The sequence below is a fragment of the Gavialis gangeticus genome, unplaced genomic scaffold (assembly GCF_001723915.1).
Source record: "Gavialis gangeticus isolate Ggan-Ray unplaced genomic scaffold, GavGan_comp1, whole genome shotgun sequence".
In the NCBI taxonomy this organism is placed as follows: Eukaryota; Metazoa; Chordata; order Crocodylia; family Gavialidae; genus Gavialis; species Gavialis gangeticus.
Window position 1 is genome coordinate 135981352 of NW_017729022.1, and position 13212 is coordinate 135994563.

General features: G+C 40.1%; 1 protein-coding gene across 4 annotated transcripts in view; it reads left to right on the forward strand.

Annotated features, from left to right (window-relative positions):
* Positions 1-13212, forward strand: part of PLCB4 (phospholipase C beta 4) — a 448565-nt gene that overhangs the window by 376461 nt on the left and 58892 nt on the right. For all 4 annotated transcript variants that reach the window (XM_019516221.1, XM_019516223.1, XM_019516224.1 and 1 more), the window contains 4 exons: positions 1922-2086; positions 4858-5062; positions 11645-11733; positions 12233-12383. In XM_019516221.1, the coding sequence (XP_019371766.1) occupies positions 1922-2086; positions 4858-5062; positions 11645-11733; positions 12233-12383 (610 nt within the window). The remainder of the gene's footprint in view (positions 1-1921; positions 2087-4857; positions 5063-11644; positions 11734-12232; positions 12384-13212) is intronic.

The window sequence follows — 13212 nt, forward strand, 5'->3', positions numbered from 1 at the left end:
TCCAAGCACCTGTCAGGGCTTCAGCTGTCCCAGCTGTTGCCCCCTTTTTCTCTGGCTAAGCCCTCAGCCCTTGTCCACTTTCTGAGACCTCAGCTCCTAGGCATCAGCCTTAACTTGGCTGCAGTCCTTTCTGGGGCTCCAGTTTCACTATGCCAGCCTCAGCCTCCTCAGCTTTCGTCTAGCTCCGGTCCCTGATAATTGGGAGGGTCCCCCATCCATGGCCTTCTCCTGTCCCCCTATAGCCACATTCAGTCCTCTGGTCAAACAAAAAACCTCAACTTAACTTGTCTTAACACAAATATGAACTGCCTCCCTGGGCCACCAGGTACCTCTCCTGAGCTGGCTTCACTCCAGACTGTAGCCAGCTCATATCCTGCAGCAGCCAGGACCAGAGTGCCCCCTCCATGGCCAGAGGCTGGGCTTATATCTCCCAAGCCCAGCCCTCTTCCTGTCATGTGACTCTGTCTCCTTCTTCCACGGCCTAGGTACTGTTAATTCCACTATTAGCAGCCTGCCTTTTTCCAGCCCCTGGCTCAATTTACCTGGGTAGCTCACACCTGCTGCCTTTTTGCCCTTAGGCTTCCTGCCTCCAGCTACAGCCCTGCCTCCCCCTTTCAAGTAATAGGCAGGGGTTCCCTGTTACAGTGGGAAAAGATTTTTAGAGAGATCTTGGGAGGTTTTGGAGTTTTTGAGTCATCCATGAGGCAGTACAGTCCCTAAAATCCCAAACTGTTTTTGAAATTTAGCTGAATCTTATACTGTTGCTATAGATAACAGCTACCAACCTTAAAAAAAAAAAGAAATCTTTAAAGGCAAAGCAGAAATGTCGTGACTCTGCTTTTACTTGATTTGGCAAACTTGAAAGGGCCAGATTCTACTCCATCTATTAGCCACATAAGTAGACTTAGGTGTTGAGTGCAAGCCTATTACACTCCGCTTGAGTCCCTTAAAAAGTTAAGGCAAAAGGTGGGTCTGTCCTCCTCCTCATTGCTTTTTTGTGACTCAGGCTTAAGGGTGACATGATAGCATGTTACAAAAGCTGATGTATTCATATATTTTCAGGGACTTGAAGAGAGTGAATCACAATCTCACTTATGTGCCTCAATCCACTTAAAAATGTAATAGGTGGAATAGAATCTGGCCCAGAAACACTGCTTGTTGCCCAAGCCAGCACTTGCATGTACATCTTCAGGAGTTAAACGCCAGTTGCTTAACCACTGCAAAACCTTCTGCACATTAGTAAGTGCATGTGTGTGTTTGTGTGCATGTGCACATGCATACATGTGTATGTGTGCAGTAGTCATTCTCTACAGTTAGGTCACAACCCAGCAAAGCGTTTATGCCCTGTACCTCAATTCTGTACTGATGCTCATTATTGCATAAACAATATTTTGATAATTATTTTTTGAAAATTATTATTTATTGCAAAAAACATCATGAGACCTGTATTATTTTTCCACGGCATTACTGTTACTATATATGTACCCTTGGCCTCTCTGTTTTATTAACATTAATATTCAGCATAAAATATAAAGCCCATCAGAAAAGACATGGTTCGTTTATTACTCATACAAATAACCAATATCTTAATGGAATCTAATTTAAAAAGGTGTCCTATGTCCTAACCTGTTTAAAATAAGAGAAATTCATGACTGATTTATGCCCTATGTAAATTCCATCTAACTATAATTATATATAATGGCCTCAAAGAAATGCTCTTTATTTACAAAAAAGCATGAAATTTATTATCATTACATTATTAAATGAATATATCTACTCTACACAGGGCCTTTATCTGAGTATGGTAGCTTAATAAAAACCGTGTTTTTTGACTCTTCACGAAGTTCTGAGTATTTTCTATTGTTATTTTCTTTAGACAAGAAATATATTTGCTTCCTTTCTTTCCCTTTTTCTTTTGTAGGTGATATCTGGTCAGTTCTTATCCGACAAGAAAATTGGTACGTATGTAGAAGTGGATATGTATGGGTTGCCTACGGATACTATACGGAAAGAATTTCGAACACGCATGGTGATGAACAACGGGCTGAATCCTGTTTACAATGAAGAATCATTTGTATTTCGAAAGGTAGGATATTTTGCAAGTCCATTTTAGTGCTGGAAAGACTGTTCTTGCAGACCTTTTCCCATATGAGGATTCCTTGCTCACATGAGCCAGTCCTTTGCTTCACTAATCTAAAGGTATTTGCAGGCTCAGATCCATGATTTCTAGAGCCTGGGCTTACCTCAGTTAACCTGTAAACTGTGAAAGGTGAATTAATTTTTTTTAGTTTGGTTTGGTGGTTCTTTAACCAATAACCTCTGTAGCTGTCACATGATTATTATTTTTTCTGTTTGGCTTTTTCCCTCTGTTTTTGCTTCTTCCTCCCTTTTGGAGGAACCCATCTCCTTTGGGGCAATGCCTGTGTTCCAGGTATGCAGTCTGCTCAGAATGTGCTCAAGCTGGTGGATACCAACATTCCTTGGAGATATCTTCTTCCCTGCCCTGGCAGTGGCTATCTTGCACTGTTCCTTCAGCCCAGAGGGCAGGTGAGATGCTGCATCCAAAGCTAAGGTCAATGTGATTACATGGAAAAGGGTGCTGTGTTCCTCAGACATGTCACCAGCTCCCTCCTCCTGTAACCGTGTGCATCATGTACTTTTTTTTTTTCTAAAAAGAGAATTTTTTTCTTGATACTGTATGGTGAATCTGAACAAAGAGATCACAGTCCTCATCGCCAATGTTCAGTTTTCCTCTCTCAGTCTTTATCTATTTTTATTTTTGTCAACTGGAGTTCCATCCAGAATACATGCGTGAACAGTGCTGTCTTTGATATAACGTCTGTTACTCTTTCACCTGTTCTGTCGTCCCCCAGCATTATTGCTGGTCCTACTTTAGTGACAGGTTTTGCCTGGCGGTTATACCATTCTGTATGTATAACATGTGATGCGGAAAATCTGCTTCTCTTATAGGGTAGCAAATGTTTACAAAAAACTGAAATGAACATAAGGACCTTTTCTGGACTCTGATATCCTGGGAGGTGATTTGCCCTAGTACCGTGTTGATGAGATCCCAGTTCAGTAAAGCATCTATAAGTTGTAAATTACATGCTTAAATAACATCCTGAGTGGGTGGGGAGCAAGGGGTAGGTTAAACTGAAGTGCTTTCATTTATAGGCGTTGGGCAAAAGAAAACTTTCAGCATATCCTGGGCAGTCTTTAGCCAAGGACTATGTCTGTTTGCCCTCTGATTTCTTTCTTCCTAGCCATGCAATAAACAATTATTTCCCCCCTGTTTCCATAGTAACTGATAAGTATGGTATGGTATGAGTAATCTATCAAGAAACTATATTTTCCTTGGCACCTTCTCTTATCATAGCAGAGAATATTAGTCAACAGCTAAAGGCTTGGCACTTAAGCAACCATTGCTAGCAATGAGCAGGGAGATATATATGATATCATACAGTTACTCACCCTGTGAATGGTTTACTGGCTTATTGGCACAACAGGAAAATTTTACCTGTTGTGTAAATTGGCTTTTTCTGGGAGCTGGTGCTTCTCTCAGGGGGGATTGCCAGCAAATAACACATGAGTTCTGTTTGGTTGTGATTCTGCTTTGTAGTAAAATAAAGTTTCCACCATTCTAACCCAAGTTTTGTGTTGTCATTCTGTTGTCACGGGCTGTTGCTTTGGAAAGGTGTGTTGGTGATGCTTGACTCAGATCACTTAGTCTGAATTTAGAAGGGCAAGATTAAATTTGATGTCCACAGCTATTTCAAGCATGCTTTGAGGCCAGAAAGTGTATCATCTTATTCTAAACCTTTAAGGTTTCACTAGAAGACAGTGAGTCCAAGGCAGCCAGGAAAAGTAAATCCATTTTATTTTCTGTCTTGAGTTTCAGGCCCAGGTCTCAGGCCACTGAGGCAGGTGAAGAGAAAAAGGAAAATATTGGCAATATTACTTAAGTCACTGTGGAGTCACATGTGAGCCAGATCCTCCTTATTCCTTTCCTTTCTCTGTCCCTCACCCTTTTTCCTTTGTCTCTCTCGCTTTAGCTTGCAACTTAGGCAGACTGGGACTTAACACTCCTAGTCTCACTTTTCTGAGAGCCAGTCTCCAGTTTGCATTTTTTGCTCCAACTGAGAGAGGGGAAATTCTACTGTTGCTTTGTTGGTCAGGTTGGGAGCTGTTAGATTCTCCTGTACTTACTCTCTGTGTGAGTGTGGCCCCCCAGCATTCAGATTCCTACTGGGTAGTGCTCTCCTCCACCTACCTTCTAATATACATGCACTGTCTCTCTCCATACCAAACTCTTCCCACGGAGCAAACATTACCTATCTCTGGAGCAATCTTTGGCTGCAGAGTTTAGATCATGCTTCTCTTTCTCACCATTATTAACAACTTCACTCTAGCACCCTTCTGTCACTATATCTTCCTTTACCCACACATTACTTGCTTCTCATGTCTGCTTTCCACTACACATTAAGGCCACATCTTGTGTAGCATTTTCCTGCCCACTTTTACTAGCCACCAGTCTTCAGTGATAAAACAGCAGTAGACAGAATAGAGGAGTGCTAGGTTGCCAATCTGAAGATATCTTGAAAGGACCATTTCCCAGCTCCAGAAATAAGTTCAAACACATATATATTTGGAAACAAAGTATTTTTTCTCATAAAGACTCGCTGTCTGGAAATACAGAGTTTGCATTCCCAAAACAGGGAATGGTATATACCTGGAAGTATAAATGGGCTGTTATTCTGACTTCTGGAAAAGGACAACCAGATTTTTTTCCATCTCTTGCTTTGGGGAGTTTGCCACATTGTGGGGATAAGTGATTGTCTTCATTCTGTGGCTTTTCAGGTTATTCTACCAGATCTTGCCGTCTTGAGAATAGCAGTTTATGATGACAACAACAAGTTGATTGGTCAGAGGATCCTACCTCTTGATGGTCTTCAGGCTGGTTACAGACACATTTCCCTCCGTAATGAAGGCAACAAGCCACTATCTCTACCAACAGTTTTCTGCAACATTGTGCTCAAAACCTATGTGCCTGATGGTTTTGGAGGTAAGATGAATGGTTCCATTAGTACATGGTAAATCTTGGGGTTTCACCATGCAATTAATGACATGTAGGTCTGGACCATTGGAAATAGTCTGTATTTTCAATCTCCAAAAAAAAAGGATCTCCTCTGTTTAGTTATCTTTGTTTTGTATCAAAGATTTTAACATTAGCAATGAAGGAAATTGTATCCTTCTGAATTCAAAATACAAAATATTAGGAAAAAGAAACAAAGCTGGAATGATACTCCCAAGAGTTACCTAAAGGTGTTTTTGTTGGGTAAACAGAACATAATTTAAGTATTCTTCAAAATATGCATTTGTGAATACTTAGCAACAAAAACATTACTGAACTTTTGTAATGAACTTTTTAGTTACTTGGGATTGTTTTTTTTCTTCCAGGTTTATATGCTACTTTAAATTACATTGCGGCTTTAATTTACTAGCCACTGAGTGTGTCTACACGAGACACTGTTGCTGTAGCGACGAGATATTGTGAGGTAGCTTGTCACTACAGTGACGTAGTATCAGCAGGCACAAACTGTGACGCTGATGCTACATCACCATAGTGACAAGCTACCCTGCTATAGTGCATCGCTACAGCCATGTAGTTGCTAAAAATAACCATGCGCTGCTGGGGCAGCACAGTAACAGCTGTTACTGTGCCATCATTTAGTACTTCCTAAAGCAAGTATTAACTGATGGTGCAGTAACAAGTGCATCATGGGGGGCATGTGTAGATGCACCTGTAGTGTTAAAAATAATAGAAAGTAGCTGCTGTTGTCAACTATCAACTATGCTGTACACACATGCTTCCCAAATTGAGACAGATGTCTGTGCAGAGGCACTGAGATACAAAGATCACTTGAAAAACAGTTTATAAATTGCAATCTGGGCGGAGTTCAGTATTGGATGGTCTTCTATATCACCATTATTTCTACGGGTTATCTGTAAGATGCAAGGACATAGAAAAACTTCTTGTTTTGTTTTGTTTTTTTTATCCCAAGTGACTTCAGCATCAAAGTGAAATATTATTAGGATAAGAATAATATAGGTCAATGGTTCTTAACCTTTTCAAACTCAAGTCACCCCTCTTTAAACTCAAGGCACCCCTTAGAAAATGTCAGCTCTTAGTTTTCACTCGCTTTCTTATGACAAAAAAAAATAGAGGAATACTTCTTTTTCAGAGAACTCAGAAAGACCCCTGTGGGTATGAATGTTTTTTAACATTATGGATTTCTGTTTGAATTATCTCGGTTTCTCTTGTATATCATGCTTGCACACCTCCCAGTGCTAACATTGTATAGCATACCTCAGCAATCTGGGTGAGAATCACTGCTATAGTTAACACCCTATTGTCAGCATAGGGAAAATGGACCCCCTACTGATGGGAACCAAGTAAGGTTATTTTGATGCATACGTACTGTGCTGTCTTTTTTGTCTTGGTACAGCAGTAGTCATAAACAAAGCAGAGACTCTGAGATGTTTCTTTTGACATTCAGATGATCTCATTAATGTTAAATTTACTGGTAGTTTTTTTTAGGTACTTACCTATTGTTCTGTACTTCACCTTGTTCTAAGAAATACCAGCAATATGTCCATTCTTTTGGCAAAGTATTAACATAATTTTATACCTTAGTTTGTTCAGCTGCTTTACCTGTAGGTGTAAGACTGAGGAACTTCTTGCTTCAAATAAGAATTAAAACAGTTGTTTCATGATACCGTTAAAAAGATGCATGATTTGCTTTTTTGTGATTTGCTAATTTTACATGGTCCATCTGTTGCAATTCTTCTACTTGCAGTCATCTGTGCTCCACAGTACTTGCATGAATAAATGCAAAATGAAGCAACAGATTCCAAACACAAACTTTTATAATAAATACAGTTCCTAAGTAAGCAGTATTATATATAGCAGTGGTTGGGATCCTCTATCTATAAGGCCTATTTTCCAAGGTTATATTAGTTACAACATTTTTTTAAATTCATAACTTTAAAATTTTTAAGCACCCAGTTATCTTACTTAAAGAAAAAAAGAAAACAGTACATTAAAAAAAATAGAGGACAAGTGATCTTTTTCTTTTTCATGTCCTTGTAACAAGGTATTGAGCAAGGTATTAAGAATTCACAGATTTGTTGGAATCAGGGCTTTGCCCTGAATGCATCTGCTATGGCCTTGTGACCTAGGCTGTTATTCCTGGGCTTTAGGACCCACGCCACTCCAACCCCCAGGACAAGTGATAGAGCAATAGAGAGTGGTGACTTATTTACCAGCAGTGGAAATGCTGAGCCTTTGAGGTGTCTATGTGATTAGTAACGCACTTTGCAAAGTTTTCAGCTTCCTGTGCATATTTGCTTACTTTGTACTTAGAAGTTGATGATAGTGAAGTCCAGTTTTCAAATACAGTGTCATGGTTTCAGTCATGGTTTTTCACTGAAGGGTAGAATCCCAGGATAGGAAAGGCAACTTAGGGAAATGGAAAATATTAGGGTTTCAGGGCTAGTTCGTGCTTGGGAAGAAGTTCTGTCCATTCTAAATATGTGTGAAATACAGCTGAGTATGAGAGAGGATACCAGTTGGTTGGGGAGATGGCTATTGGAGGCAGTCTGTTTTGGGTAAATAACAAGAGCTAGGCAGGTGAAAGTCATTATGTATTGCCATTTCCATATTGGCACAAAATACCTTCACATATGGATCAGTAGGTGAATCTACACAAGACGTTTACTGCAGAGCTGCCTAATTAGCTCCACAGTAAAGTTTCAATGTCTACATTCACAGCCCCATTAGGGTGCAAGAAACTAACTCTGCTGCAGGTTAGTAGTTGCAAATACTAGTAAAAATAATTACTAACCTATGGCAGAGTGCACAGTAACACATGTGTAGACACTGATGGGGCTGGCTAGGGCACAAGGGTGCTTCAGTGTGGGACTAGTCTGGCTAGTCAGACTGCTGCTGGCTAGTCCCACAGTGGAGCACCCGTGTGCCCTACCCGGACCTTCTGCAACACATTGAGCTGAGTCAAAGCAGCCCTGGGCTGGCAGACTACCCCTTTAGGTCCCCTGCTAACTAGGGTTTCTCTGCCTCCGCTCAACATGAAGCGGTCCCGGGCGCATGTGTAAACACAGTGCCAGGGAGCAAAAAACTCTGGCACAATATTCACTAGAGTTTATTATTCCATGCTAATAGCATATGTAGATGCACCAGTAGGTGCTAAGAACAGAGGGTCAGCTACTTTATTTGTTAACTGAGCAAAACTTCTACTGATTTCAGTGAGAAACTTCCACAAATAAAGATTGTAAAATAATCCCCAAAGTTTGCATGTACTTTCTGTATTTTCCTGAACTGTTGTCTGCATTTCTACCTTAACTTCTTTGTCAGTAGCATCATAACTAGTAATTTTTGCAATAACTGAATAGTGGCTTCCCGATTTTCCAAATCCCTTTGGAAAGCACCAGCTGAAAATGCATTTGCATCACTAAGTTCATTCAGATAAGTGAAACAATTACATATTAGTATATCCAACTTTAGGTTAGATGTACAATGTTGCATTAAATAAAAGTTTAAAGAGATGAGCATCAAATACCCATAGTGCGTAGGAGCATAGGAAAGTAGTAGAGGAGATGTGATGAGGTCATCTAGTCCAGTCCCATGCTCAAGGCAGGATCATTCCTGATTCAACTAGCTATGAGTCTGTCTGATCTGACTAAACTACCTCTCTTTAAACCATCCCAGTCACGTGTCTCTGTCTAATCTGCTCTTGAAAATTTCCAGGAATGGAGATTCCACAACTTCTCTAGGTTCCAGTGCTTGACCATCCTCATAGTCAGAAAGTTCTTCCTAATTAGCAGCCTACGTTTCCTCTGCTGCAATTTGGGGCTTAATCCTGGTCCCTACAGCCACAGAGAAAAAAGTTATCTCCATCCTCTTTATGGAGTTGCGGAATTAATTCTTTACAAGCTATGGAACTACTAAATCAAATTTATAAGCAGAGATCTACTTTAGTACTCAGTAATTCCTAAAAGAGGATAGTTTGTAACATAATATCAGCTGTTATAAATTAAGTTTAAGATTGGTTGCTAGCTGGATAAGCAAGGAAAACCAAGCATGTAGCATAATATGACACAGGATTCCAGCACATGGAAGAAAGTTCAGTTTTTATTAAATTTTTGACTTGCTGAAGTCAAGACTTGTTACAAGCACTCTAGCAGTAGAGATGTGTAACACTACTGAGACAATCTAAAGGCCACAGAAAAGAATATCTCTGATGATAAGAAACCAAAAGATGGGCTTGCTGTACTGGACTACAGTATTCTCTACTGTCCCAGTTCAATTCAGCCGAATCTGATTTGGAAATTTGGCTGCTGTCCTCCCATGGTCCCCTCCCCCAGTCCTCCCTCCCCTGCCCCTAGTACTTACCAGCTCAGAGTCTGGCTGCAGTTCCATGCTGCAGCCACTGGGGAACTGCCTGAATCATCAAAGCTCTTCAAATCTTTTCCGAAGATTCGGAGCGCTTTGAATCAATTTGGACCATTTAATTGGTCCCCTGATTCAATTCGGATTTGGAGATTTGGCCACCGAATCAGGGCTGTCACTTGCCATAAGTTAGACACAGGAGGGAAAAGGATGTTATTTGCATTATTGTTCTAGTCATCTATGTGCAACAGACATTTGACTTCACCTATGAACTATAGCAAATATCCCAACACTGTAGGAAAGTTCATAAACCTGATCCTAGGCAACTGAGAGACTAAGTACTGCATGTGACTTCAAAGAGTACAGCCAACCCTGTAGTTAATATAGTGAACTGGAGCTCAGGAGATTCTGTTTATTGCTGCCAACTTTCTGTAGGACCTTCCACAAGTGACTTAGGCTTTGATTCAAAGCCTGCCACAGTCTATGAGATCTGTCCATTGACTACAGTGATCTTTGGATCAGGTCATCAGTCATTTTGTGCCCAAGTTCTCCACTGGTAAAAAAAGGAATAATCCTTACTTGCGTAGTTGGAGTGTTGTAACTGCAAACTGATTAATGTTCCTGATATATTTATTCAGATACTGCAGTAATTGGGTTCATTCAAATAGGTAGATAAAACTGCTTGCAGAAAATATGAATCTTTGTGAGAGGGGGAGCTACAGTGGGAGAACTGATATGATGGCTAATGTGCCTAGTGGATTCAAGACAAAACAGTGGTTATCTTGAAAGACAAATTAACCTGTTTGAATCATGGGAGATGCTGGGCAGATATGTACAATGGTAATGAAAATTCATTCCCTTTCCCTCCTCCCTACCCATCTTCCCAACATAGAAGGGAATACAAAAGTAGGGAATGAACAAACTCTGGTGTAATTTACATGGGTTTTCTATACCATGCAGTTTGGTCTCCACATCTCAATAAGTATGCAGTGGAATTAGGAAAGGGCAACCAAGATGATCAAGGGTATGCAACAACCACCATACCAGGAGAGCCTAAGAAGGCCAGGTCTTTTCAGTTTGGAAAGAAGGCTGAAAAGGGATATGATAGCAGTCTAATCAGGAAGAGTATGGACAAAGCAAGTAGGGAACTGTTATTCACCATGTCCCAGGATACCAGAACCAGGGAGCATCCATTGAAATTACAAGGAGACAGGTGTCACACTAACAAGATAAAGTACTTTTTATGCAACCCATGGTTAACTAGAGGAGACTAGACAGTCACCTTGCTGGGGTCACCTGACCCCCAGTTATCTTTCCTGCTTGATGCAGGGGGATGAACATGATGATCTTCTGAGTCCCTTTCGGCCTTACAATCTATGAATCTATGAAGTTACAGAACTCCACAGGAGGTTGTAGAGGCAGATAGTATAGCCTGGTTCAGCAAGGGACGCATTCATGGATGATAGATCATGAATTGCTATTAAAGAGAACACTCAGGGACGTGGGCTTTTTTTATGATTATAATATTTGTTGATGGAGGGTGCCAGGGAGGTTTGTAGCAGGGGATCAGTTGATCAATATATACAATGTTCATATGCTCTCCCTCTAAAACATCCATTCCAGCCACTGTCAGAGACAGGATACTGGGCTAGATGGACCATGGACCTGACCCAGTATGGCTCTTCTTATGTACTGATGTATATTACACTGGGGTTAGGAATGGATAGATATTCAGCTATCCTGAGTTAGCTTGCACAGTAGGTGGCTGTTGCTATACCTCACTGCTAGTGCTACTGGTACAGGAACAGGCAGAAGCCTGCTTGTTTTCATCAAATGGCTACCCTGGTGTTGGTGTACACAGGCAAAAACTGAACTGGTGTAGCTTACATCAGTAATGTTCGACTCCTGATTCTTTCAGGACAAACTTCCATTGAACTGAGTGAAGTTACCCAGGTTAAGGGGTCTGTCCAATGCCTTTTTTAACTGGCATAAACCAGTTACACCAATTTAAGCATTTGGTCTGTCCAGGCCCCTACAAAGCTTCCAGAATCCTCTACCAAGATTACCCAGTTGGTCCAGTGTTGAGGACTGTAGAGCATGCAACAGTAATACACTTTGACCCTTTTAAGTCTGTCTTTAAAAAGTGAAAAGCTGATTAAAAATGTAATTATCTTTCAGATATTGTGGATGCTTTGTCAGATCCAAAGAAATTTTTATCTATCACAGAAAAAAGAGCAGACCAGATGAGAGCTATGGGTATTGAAACTGTAAGTAGAAATTAACATACCCAGAATTATTTGCATTCATCCTATAACAGCTTCTTATAATGGAGGATGCAAAAAACAGGGTAGACCTTAGCAAAAATATGGAAAGAGTGGTCAGTTGTCCCTTGGATAAATTGGTCATTAATGCAGCTTATTCAGTTAGTATCTGTCTTCAAATATAAGCCTGATATACTTTTAAGTATATGGGCATGAGTTGAGAAATGTATTGAAACAGCCTTCACTGCATTTCATGCAGTCATGATTTTTTATGGGTCATGGCAGCACATTCATGTATCTGAAATTAGAAAGGAGCTGTATTGTAATATGTTTCAGCTAAAAGAGGTTACAAACTCTCCATTTGAGTATCATTTTTCTAGAAGTATTAGCAAGTATGTGGGCTATTTTACTTTAAAGCAAATGAGTTAATTTTCTCCCTCACATATTTTGCAAGGAAAAAATAATATTGATGTTGATCCTTAACAAGTATTAATGCTTCTTCCAGAGTGATATAGCTGATGTACCAAATGACACCTCAAAGAACGATAGGAAAGGAAAAGCTAATAATGCCAAAGCAAATGTGACTCCTCAGAGTAGTTCTGAACTTAGACCAAGTACAACTTCTGGCCTGGGACCTGGAATGGAAACTAAGAAAGGTAAAGGATAATTAACTCTTTCTCCTCTCCTCTCCTCTCCTCTCCTCTCCTCTCTCCATTCTTGCTCACTAACAAATATTCCCTCACGTTTTTTAGTTTTTGTACTTCTATTACCTTTTTAAAAAGCAACCAAAAATCATCTTCTTTTACTGCCGGTGTCTTTATTAACTTGGCAAATACTGCTGTATTCATATTGGCCACATGGCTTCAGGAAGCCAAGCCAATGGTGCTTTTTTTTATTAAACAAATGACTACTGAAAAAATGCTATCAGGAGCAAGTGAAAACAGTTTCTATTAATAATATACTGGAGCAGGGCAAGCAAAGAAGGCTGATTTCTGGCTTACTCCACAAAAACTGGCATATTTCACACACAAAAAATGTATTATTTAAAAATTCCCTTGGCAGAGTAGCAGATTGAAAGAAACTATAAGTACTTTTAATGGATTCTGTGGGGATTTTACAATAAATTCATTGTGGTTCCAATACAGCATTACTCTGAAAAGTGATTCTGAAACTGGCATTGTGGGGATCCCATGTATATCGACATAAAATAGATTTTATTTTTCACTGGACAGATTTGCCCCCCCTAACTGCCCACTCCCCAATATCATCTTGGAGAATCAAATAGGGTTTTTTGTATCTCAGATCATCATAGGTCAGTGGTTCTCAAACTTTTTAGATTCAAGGCACCTCTTGTTAGGCTGAAGGCACCCCTCAGAAAATGCCAGCTCTTAGCTTTCTCTCATTTTTTGACCACAGAAAAACAGAGCAGTTCTTCTGTGGTAAAGAACTCAAAAAGATCATAATACATCAGAATGTTCTGACACT